At 53.2% G+C, this 10,057-nt stretch overlaps 1 protein-coding gene across 1 annotated transcript in view; it reads right to left on the bottom strand.

Annotated features, from left to right (window-relative positions):
* Positions 1-9,853, bottom strand: part of Myo1g (myosin IG) — a 14,942-nt gene extending 5,089 nt beyond the window's left edge. The window contains exons 1-14 of the mRNA XM_037208841.1: positions 9,639-9,853; positions 7,821-8,029; positions 7,573-7,666; positions 6,587-6,752; positions 6,296-6,349; positions 5,805-5,915; positions 5,424-5,540; positions 4,739-4,963; positions 4,508-4,653; positions 4,037-4,151; positions 3,646-3,816; positions 3,363-3,433; positions 256-330; positions 6-81 (exon numbers count right to left, since the gene is read on the bottom strand). Of these exons, the coding sequence (XP_037064736.1) occupies positions 6-81; positions 256-330; positions 3,363-3,433; positions 3,646-3,816; positions 4,037-4,151; positions 4,508-4,653; positions 4,739-4,963; positions 5,424-5,540; positions 5,805-5,915; positions 6,296-6,349; positions 6,587-6,752; positions 7,573-7,666; positions 7,821-8,029; positions 9,639-9,733 (1,725 nt within the window). The 5' untranslated portion in view covers positions 9,734-9,853. The remainder of the gene's footprint in view (positions 1-5; positions 82-255; positions 331-3,362; positions 3,434-3,645; positions 3,817-4,036; positions 4,152-4,507; positions 4,654-4,738; positions 4,964-5,423; positions 5,541-5,804; positions 5,916-6,295; positions 6,350-6,586; positions 6,753-7,572; positions 7,667-7,820; positions 8,030-9,638) is intronic.
* Positions 9,854-10,057: the final 204 nt, after the last annotated feature.

Here is a 10,057-nt window from a genome sequence, read left to right as displayed (position 1 = left end):
CCAGCTGTCAGGGGGCGCTTGGTCACTTCTGTGATGTCCTGTTGCCCATCTGGCCACATGGCCCGCAAGGTAGGGTCCGCACTGTAAACACAAGCTGCATTTACCAGATACCCTGGCAGGTATCCACGTAATCCAGTATGGCTCCAATAACTATATAGTTTTATATCTGAACCCCAGGCTGTCTGTGAGTTAAGTAGGGATTAGACCTCAGAGTCCCTGAAGACCCCCAGTGCGGGCACAGCAAGACACACTCACCTATTGTACAGCAGCCGTTTGAAGTCCTGGAAAAGGGAGTCTCTATTCTTGTCAATGAAGCCCTCCACAGAGTACCTGACCAAGACCAGAGTGGGTGAGCAGATCAAGGACCAGGCAGCCAGACTACCAAGAAAGCCCCCTGCTTCTGCTACCTGCCTCTAATTCCTGGGTTTACGTCTTCCTGCCTGCTACCCTCTGCTTCCCCTGTCTCCCTCACATCTGTATTCTCCTTGACACCTACACCTGTTCTCCTTAGGAGACGCTTCCCTCCCGGAAAAGAACTCAATGGCTGAGGTCCCAGGACTGAAGCTAAACATCCCAGCACCAAATCCTAGCTCTTCCTTGAGCGCACTGGGTGGTGGCTTTGGAAAAGCTGTCTCATCACTATGCTTCTTGAGGTGCGTTCAATACTTGAAGCAGGTGTCTTCACTACTGAGTGTCTACAAATACCAGCAATCACAGTTATGATGAACAGCTCCAACCTTGTGACATAAGAGCCTCAGGATAATCATCTGGTTCTTGGACCACTAGAAAGCTAATTGATAAATATCGGCTCTGCCTGTAGCGCTGATGAAGACTCAAGATGCTGATTACTGTGGGCAGGTGTGATCATCTGTTTCCTCTCCTTGGGACCCTTCCATCAAACACTATCCTTCTCTTGAGTCACCTCAAATCCTCTCAGAGAGGAACGAGAGGTAAATTATCATACATAATGACCATCCCAGGAAGAAAACCTAGGCTTTGATGCTGTGGGGTGGTCTGTATGTCAAATTGCTCTGATTGGTCAATAAATAAAACACTGATTGGCCAGTGGCCAGGCAGGAAGTATAGGCAGGACTAACAGAGAAGAGAATTGAGAGAACAGGAAGGCAGAAGGAGACACTGCCAGCTGCCGCCATGACAAGCAGCATGTGAAGATGCTGGTAGGTAAGCCACAAGCCACGTGGCAAGGTATACATTTATAGAAATGGGTTAACTTAAGATATAAGAACAGTTAGAAAGAAGCCTGCCACAGACAAACAGTTTAAATAATATAAGCGTCTATGTGTTTATTTTATAAGTGGGCTGTCGGACTGCCCAGGCTTGGTGGGACCCGGAGAGAAGCTCTCCAGCTACACGTTGATGCTCAGAGCTGTTGTGCTAGCTAGTTTAGTTTTTTGTCAACTTGACACAAGCTAAAGTCATCTGAAAAGTGGAAACCTCTGTTGAGGAAACACCTCCATCACTTTGACCTACAGGCAAGTCTGCGGGACATTTTCTTTTTTATGTATAATTGTTAGAGATTTATTTATTTGTTTGTAGTTTATGTGTATGGGTGTTTTGCCTGCATGTATGTCTGTGCATGACTTGTGTCTTTGGTGCCCATGGAGACCAGAAGAAGGCATCAGATCCCCTAGGACTAGAGTGATAGACAGTTGTAAGCTGTCATGTAGGTGCTGGGTATCAAACCCAAGTCCTCTAGAAGAGGATCCAGTATTCCTAAGCACTGAGCCATCTCTCCAGCCCTGGGACATTTTCCTGTTTGATGTGAGAGAGCCCAGACCACTGTGAGCAGAACTATCCCTGGGAAGGTGGTCCTGGGTTATGTAAGAAAGCAGGCTGAGCCAAGGAAAGCAAGCTAGCAAGCATCACTTCTCCTTGGCCTCTTCTTTCATTCCTGCCTGGAGTTCCTGCTCCTCCTTCCCTCAGTGATGAACTATAATTGGATTATGTGACTGAAATAAACCTTTTCCTCCCCAAGTTGCTTTTGGTCATGGTCTGCTGTGAGATGTCTTTCTGTATGCTGTGAATATGTGTTGCTCCCATTGGCTAATAAATAAAGCTGTTTTGGCCTATGGCAAGGCAGCTTAGAGGTCCACAGAAAATCCAAGGAGAGAGAGAGGAAGAAGAAAGACAAAGGAAGAAGAGACTCTGCCAGCCTGCTGCCCAAGGAACAACATGCTAGCAGACTGGTAAAGCCACGGAACACATGGCAAAACATAGATTAATAGAAATGGGTTAATTTGAGATATAAGAGCTAGCTAACAAGAGGCCTGCAATAGGCCATACAGTTTGTAAGTAATATAAACCTGTGTGTGTTTACTTGGGTCCGAGAGGCTGCGGGACGGGCAGGACACAGGAAAATTTCTGACTGCAATGGTCCTTATCACAGCAATGGAAAGCTAACTCGGACAGGTGTCTGGAGACTGCAGTGAGTCCCCACCTGGGGGCTAATTATAAATGCAGGACCTTAGCCAGGATGTCATGGTACATATATATAACTCCAACAACTGGAAGATTGATGCCAGAGAACCACAGGTCCTAGTTCAGACTGGGCCACGTAGTGAGTGACAATCTATATGGAACATGTAAGTACTGGAGATACATTCACTGGAACAGTGTTTGCCTACCATGTGCACAAGGCCCCATATTTGATCTCCAGAACAAAAAAGAAGAAGAAGACGAAGAAGAAGAAGAAGAAGAAGAAGAAGAAGAAGAAGAAGAAGAAGAAGAAGAAAGGAAGGAAAGAAGGAAGGAAATGGAAAGGGAGAAAAGAAGAAAAAGACAAAAAGAAATGCAGTGTTCTGGCTGTCTAGGGCCCACCTTCCAACCCAAAGCTCCCTCAAATAACAAGGGTAGGGTAGGGCCCTGGAGTGGTTATTTTGTTGGTAGTTTTTTTTGAGACAGGGCTCCCTATTGTATAGCCCTGGCTGTCCTGGAAATTACTATGTAAAGCAGGATGGTCTTGAACTCACAGAGATGCACCTGTCTCTGCCTTCTAAGTGCTGGGATTAAAGATGTGCACCACCATGCCCAGCTTGACCTGGGTATTTTTTTATTTTTTTTAGATTTATCACATATACAGTGTTCTGCATGCAGGTATGCCTGCACGCCAGAAGAGGGCACCAGATCTCATTATAGATGGTTGTGAGCCACCATGTAGTTGCTGGGAATTGAACTCAGGACCTCTGGAAGAGCAGTCAGTGCTCTTAACCCCTGAGCCATCTCTCCAGCCCTGACCTGGGTATTTTAAAAGAGCTTGTAGATGCATAGAGCTGGGGTAGGGCACCAAACTTTGTGTCTTTCCTGTATCTATGCTTCTTGGGACTTCTGAAGGTGGGACTTACGTGACATCCCCTGCATAATGTTTGATCCGGAAGTCTCGGCCAAACTCCATGGTTTTGTCGGTAGGGCAAAGCTGTGGGACAGGCCAAAGTAAGACACCGACAATAGAGGCAGCTTTGTAGTCTATGTGAGGGGACGGTCCCACAGCCACCCTTGCTGGACGGAGGTAACTATGACCTCAGTGGCACCAGGCTAGGTTGGCCAAGAACCCAATGAGGCATGAGCATCATAAGTCCTCTGTGCGTGTCCCCCGTCTCTGCCATGGCACAGGGACAGTTAGAGCACCTGGCGGCTGGAATAGTGCGGGTGGTGGCGGTGGTGTGTGTCCAGGGTCTGCAGGAAGATCCGGTCAGTGATGGGGCCTGCCGTGCTACAGGCCTCGTCTAGCACAGCCAGGATGCCTCGGTGGGGCCGCTCCACTAGTTCCACAATGGTGGCGTTGTTGAAGTATTCGATCTGGAGTGGAGACCACCAGGAGGGAGGCTCTAGAAAAACTCCTGACACTGGCCAGTCACCTCCCCCTGCTCAGTGTCTGCTTATTGGCCTCCGGGTCACATGAGGCTCCTAAGGCATCCTCCTCCCTGACAGCCACCACTCCCCGCCCCCTCCCCCGCTCGGTCCCGCCCCGTCCCGCCCGGTCCCGCCCCGTTCCGCCCGCCCAGCTGCCGGTGCTCACGCTCTGCCAGGCGATGCCCTCACGCTCATACTCCTCCTGCTCTTGCTTCAGGATAAGCTGGATAAAGAGCTGCTGGAGCTTCTCATTGCAGTAGTTGATGCAGAACTGCTCAAAGCTGGGGGTGGGTGGGACCTTCTTCAGAGGGGCTCTCACTCCTTGCGGGTAGGTAGTGATGGACAGCTGCCTCTCTCCTAACAGCTCTGCACTGCGGGTTATGAACTCTCCGCCCGACCACCCCATGCCCCAGAATGGACTTCGGAGCCATCAGCAAAAGAAGCGAGCCCCCAAATTTTGCCTGTCATCGGGTTACCTAACTGGCTGGGGGCACAGCCAAGGCCAGCTTAGAGGACTCAAGGACCAGCAGGAGACTCTAAACATTCCTTCCTCCCGGCCCAACCAAAATTTCTGGATTATAGTGGCCACAGTGGTTACAGGGTCAAAGGTACAGTTGTGGTTGGCTGGGTCGCCTACCTGTTGACGGGGAACACTTCAAAGCCATAGATGTCCAGCACACCAATGACTGTGTCCTTGCCGTCACGACGAGGGTCACGGTCCCGGGGTTCCATGATGCCATTGATCCTGTCCACAACCCACTCAAACAACCTCTGGTACACCGCCTGGAGCAGAACATGGTTTCTGTGATACCAACCCACCATCCTTATCAAGGCCCCCTGGTTTCTCCCTCCAACTCTCTGAGAATACCTTGGCACAGGCGTCCCGGGCATAGCTGGCCTCAGCCACGGTGTGGCCCTTCTCTATGAGTTCTCGGCCTCCTGAAGCCACTGTACGGGCCAGCAAGGTTCGAAGAACAAGGTCCTTGGGTGTGGCTGTCAGCTTGGCCACATAGCCCACCAGGGCCTCCTCAGTCACTGCGAGGCCTCCTTTCTGTGACCCATTTTCTTCTGTCTCCACAAACTCGATGTTTCCCTGGTGATGAAGGGATGGATCATCAACAGTCTAGGCTCCATGTCCCCATGGAGTCTAACTGCCTTTGGACAGAGAGAAGGGAAGGTAGAGGATGTGGATGTGGGGGAACACAGCTTCCTCTCACACAGCACTGTCTACTGATCGCTGTGGGCCACAGACACAGCAGAGTTCTAAAACCTTCAACTGAGGTCTCTTGAAGAGAACTGAATCGAGAGGCATTGAGGAACAGTTCACAGGCCACACCGCCAGAGGCTTGATCATCAAGGCTCAGCTGTTAAGTAGCATAATCCAGGCCCCCAGCTTTCTACCAGACCCCTACTGTGCGTCACCAACTCACACTCAGCAGGGGAGGAAGGCAGTTCAATGACTTTGCTGAAATATCCTGCAGTGAGTCCAATCCTTCCCCCACGAGGTTCCCAGGAGAGAGGTTGCCCTCCCAGGTCATCCAGGCCAAGCTCACCAGGTGCAATATAGCGGCTAGGATTCGATGGATGGACTCCATCTCCTCGGGACTGAAGCCAATGATCCTCATAGCCTCCATCACGGCTTGGTGGTTCTTCTCATCACTATCCAAGGCCTAGGGAAGAAGGTGTTTACCACCCAGGCTAACATGGGCCCAGGACACCTGCCTTTAATAGGCCTCCATTCCTCCATCTCAGGCAGCTGCTCACCCTATCTCTTCTCCATCCCTGGCCCTGTATCTCCATCCCGTGCTCATCCTGCATCCTGTCTCCTCCCTGAACTGTTTTCTCTCCCACTTACTTGAGCTCTTCACACCCTCTGGCCTGAGGCAACCACTGTCTGCTCCCAGAGTCTGAGACCCCGTCCCCCTTGTCCTCACATTGTGCACACCCATGTGGAGCCCAGCTCCCTGACGTGTGAAATTATACACAGCAGGATTTCTCTCCAGATGCAATCCTTGCAGCTCTTGGTCGTCGCCGCCCCTAAGCAGCTGGAAGACACAGAAGTCCTCTAGTTAGGCACTGAGTTTCAAGGGCCCTCCTCATCCCCCGACAGGAAGAGGATGACTCCAACACAGAACCCATAGAACAAACTGTGTCCCAGGGTACTTATAGTCTCTGGGTCTCAGATGTTGGAGACATCTCCATTCTCAAGGATCTCCCGCCCTCTGGTGCCTGGGGTGAGGTACGATGTTTGGAACAGAGGTAAGGGAATAAAGATGGTGTTTGGGGGCAAGTCGGTGTGGGACAGAGAGGGGGAGCTGGAGGCAGTGAGGAAGGGTGGAAGACAGGTCAGCCTACCTACTGCCCTTCCCTGCCTCTCTTGGTTTGCTGGTTTGCTCTCATCCCCTCCCCCCTCACAGAGGTTTACCTGGTAGAAGGCGTGGAAGTTCCTCTCACCCACATGCTGCTTGAGGACCCTGGACTGAGGCAAGAGGGGTACTTGGATCCCAGTCTGGGAGCGGGTCTGTACCATGGACCCCATCTGTGTATTTCCAGGTGGAAAGCATCCCAGGAGGAGGAATGCTGTGACAAAGGTCACCGAGGCCCAGAGACGGGCCACTCAGAGCTCTGCTCTCCCAGTGTGCAGCATCAAGTCAGTATGCTCCCAGTCCCTGGGACCTTCATGTCGGGGAAGGGTCTCCTCAGCCCACCTGCCCACCTTCTCCAGCAGATAGCTGTGGATGTGTCCTCCAACAGGATCCCCCTTGAAGTCGAAGTTGATGTCCATGTACTTGCCGAAGCGGCTAGAGTTGTGGTTGCGATTGGTGCGGGCGTTGCCAAAGGCTTCCAGCACACAGGTGGACTTGAGCAGCACATCCTTCACCCTGTGGACAGAGGGACAGGAGGCTCAACGCCAAGACCCCCCATCTGAAGGACAACCACAGCGTCGCAGGGTGGGCCAGGAAGCCGAGCTGGCTGAGGGGTGAGCGGTCCACCGTGTTCAGGGTGCACTTTGCCCTGCGCATAATAGTCATCTTCCTTCTGAGACCTGCGGATGCTCTTGTCCGGCTTGCTTGTGTCACACACACTGTCTGTGCAGCTCTGAGCCCAGAACGCGCGCTCAGCGAACGCTATGTTCTGTTTCTTGTGGTCACCCCCATGTCCCATCTGTTGTGCAGTAGACCTTTAGCTACAGTTTAGGGAGCCGTGATGGTCCCATGCCAGGAGACTAACATCCTTGCAGGAGTCCTGCAAGCCCCGACCACAACATTACTACTGGAAGAGACAGGCTAAGACCCAGGAAGGTACTTCCGCAGGGCCTGGATGGGGGGGAGTGGAGGGCTAGGCAAGCCAGTCCATTTCCTGGATCAGGCGACTGGAACACGTATGTCTGCCTGGCTCTCCTCACCAGGCTGTCAATTTCTCCAGACTTCTGTAGACGCCACAGAATGTTCCCTTTCCTGCTTTGGGACCTGTTGACGTCACCCCCTCCCCAGCTGGCAGTGTGCACACCTCGTCTGGGTCTCAGCCCCCTCATCCTAAAGGTCCTCAGTGTGGCTTTAGGATATGGGGAGCGACCTGGAACCTTCCAAACAGAGAGCTAGCTGCTTGAGCTGGCCTTTATCCTTCGTTTGTTGCTTCCTAGCCCAAGGCTCTTCCCCCAGCAAAGATGTCTCAAGCCCGCTGGGACCCCTCAGTGCTCACCTCTCCACCTCAGCCCTCTGGCTTGGGTTGGTGACCGCAGCGATGTACTGCATGATTTGCTTGCTGGCTTCTGTCTTCCCTGCCCCGCTCTCCCCTGCCGGGAAGAAAGGGAATGGTAGCCTCCACCACGTGGCCCACCCTAGCCCACCCAGATCCTTGTTCCTGTCCCATCTTTAGAGCGGAGAGCACCACCACCTTCGCTTATGAATGAGGCATGGCTCTGGCATCCGATTCAGAGGCATGGGTACCTGAGATGACGATGCAGGTGTCCCGGGATCTACGCTTCATTGCCTTGTAGGCAGCATTGGCCACAGCATAAAGATGAGGTGGTCGCTCGTAGAGCTCACGGCCCTGGTACTTGGCAATGGCCTCGGGCCCATACAGAGGCAGCTCCTGGTAGGGGTTCACGGATACCAGCACCTCACCAATGTAGGTATAGATGCGGCCCTTCTCAAACCTAGGTACAGCAGAGCAAAGCTTCAGCATTCACAACCATGGGAGGTCCACGTGGGAGGCCCCACACAGTCAAGAATCCCATCCCAGAAAAGATCATAGAGAGGAGGAAAGGGGGGGGGCCCTCGTTGACTTAAGACTCCCTGGTGCCATTCTGAGTCAGCTGAGCCACCCAGAACAGTCACGAGCACAGTGCCTAGTGTGTGGTCCATGCTGCTCTCTAACAGGATGCTCAGGTCCCAGGAATCAGGACCATCCCTTCCACAAAAGGGAGCTGACTTGTGAAAGAACCCTGGGTCTTTCACAAGAGTCAGGCTGGCCCCAGGTGACCCCTGCAGGACAGCTGGGCTGATGAGACTGAGAAAAGGGGACTCTTCCAGGGAGGGGGCCTTGGTTGTTTCCTGTGTCAGAGTTTAGGCGGGACCAGAGCCGGAAGGGGACTCGCCCTGCCCCACCCAAATCATAGGGTGGTGATTTGCTAGCCTTTTCACCCCCTAGTCATGGCCACGGCCCCTCTCCCACACCTCTTCAGACTTCTCCACCCTTCCGTTCACAAACCAAGTTAGCGGCAGGAGCCCGGGTCTGTACCTCTCTTGGATTCTGTGCTCTGAGAGAAGTATTGACCTGCCTGCTCCTTGGGGCCCCAGCTGCCTTCGGTGTGTGAGACCCGCTCAACCCCAGGCAGGAACTCTTTAGGCTTCCTCTTTCTCTGCCACTTGTGACATGGGTACTCCCAGGGACTACAGACTGTGTGACCTGCAGCCACTGTCCTCTGGGGCTCAGCGTGCAAAGCGGAGACGGCATGATTGTGAGCTCGCTCTTCATGTGAATGAAGTAGACTGACAAAGAATTGACTCATTTCCTGGAGAGCCCTCTCCACGGGTCAGCCCGTGGCCTCCACCTCTGTGCCTAGGGAGATTCCCTTGTCCTCAAGCGCTCTCCCAGGAGCTTCCCTGCACCCAGCAGATCTCCCCAGGAGGCAGGCATGATCTCCCCAGCTGCACACAAGGCCATTTGTGGTACCACGCTTCTAGCTCCTGGAGTCCTCCCTGCCTGCCTTCCTCAGTGGCAAAACAGGCTCAGGTATCAGTGCCGCCAGCCGTAGCCTGCGGCCCCTCTCGTGAACAACCCAGAGCGTCATGCCAACTTGCTGCAATGATTGGGACCCTAGAGTGGGGCCCCTTCATTTTGAAGTTCCTAAGGAGGCTCAAGTCAGATCCCACATGAGACCCAGGGAAGAAACATCTACAGGTACAGAGAGAAAAAGGCAGTATAGTTCCTGGTCCCCATGCCTTTGCCCATCTTTCTCAGGAGGGCATCACACTCTGGTCTTGTCAACTAGGGTGTGGTGGGAGCGAGTGGGCAGCTCCGGTTCTGAACTTTCTGGGTGGCCATTATCTCCCGGAGTCACTATCATTTCAGCCTGGATTGTCTAGGTATGTGTGACCTGGTCCCCGTTCCTGATGATGGGACCAGTCAGTGTACCGTTCTTGCTTCCCTCAGGTCTGCATGGATGAGAGGGGAGGGGAGGAGGGAAAGGAGCCCATCACCCCCCTCCCTGACACACACACACACACACACACACACACACACACACACACACACACCCCTACCTGAGCTGCAGGTTCTTCATGAAGTCCTCCATTGTCAGTTGGTCCAAAAGCACGAAGTCAGGCTTTCCATACTCAGGACCTTCCTCATCCTCCATCCTGCCCACTGGAAGCACCCAGACCAGGGCGCCAGAGCTTTCTGTACAGGGGTGAAGGGGAAGACAGAAAGGGGAGGCCCAGCCCCGCCTAACTCCTACGGTGCTGCTGCGGAGAAGTAGGAAGTGGGTTTTGCCGGGGGAGCTGGCCCTGCCCACTTGCTGCGGCTCCCTTGCCTGGGCGCTTCAAGGGCTGTTTCCTGCTCCCTGGCCCTGGTCTGCTTAACGGTCCTCTGCTCTGATGGGACCCTTGTCCTCCTCAAAGCTCTTTTCAAGCTAGGCATAGTAGCACATGCTTGTAACCCCAAGCACTCCAAAGGTTAAGAG

Source organism: Peromyscus leucopus, chromosome 10 (genome assembly GCF_004664715.2).
Source record: "Peromyscus leucopus breed LL Stock chromosome 10, UCI_PerLeu_2.1, whole genome shotgun sequence".
NCBI classification, from domain to species: domain Eukaryota; kingdom Metazoa; phylum Chordata; class Mammalia; order Rodentia; family Cricetidae; genus Peromyscus; species Peromyscus leucopus.
Note: the sequence above shows the minus strand (reverse complement) of the source record. Positions and strands in the feature narration are given on the sequence as shown.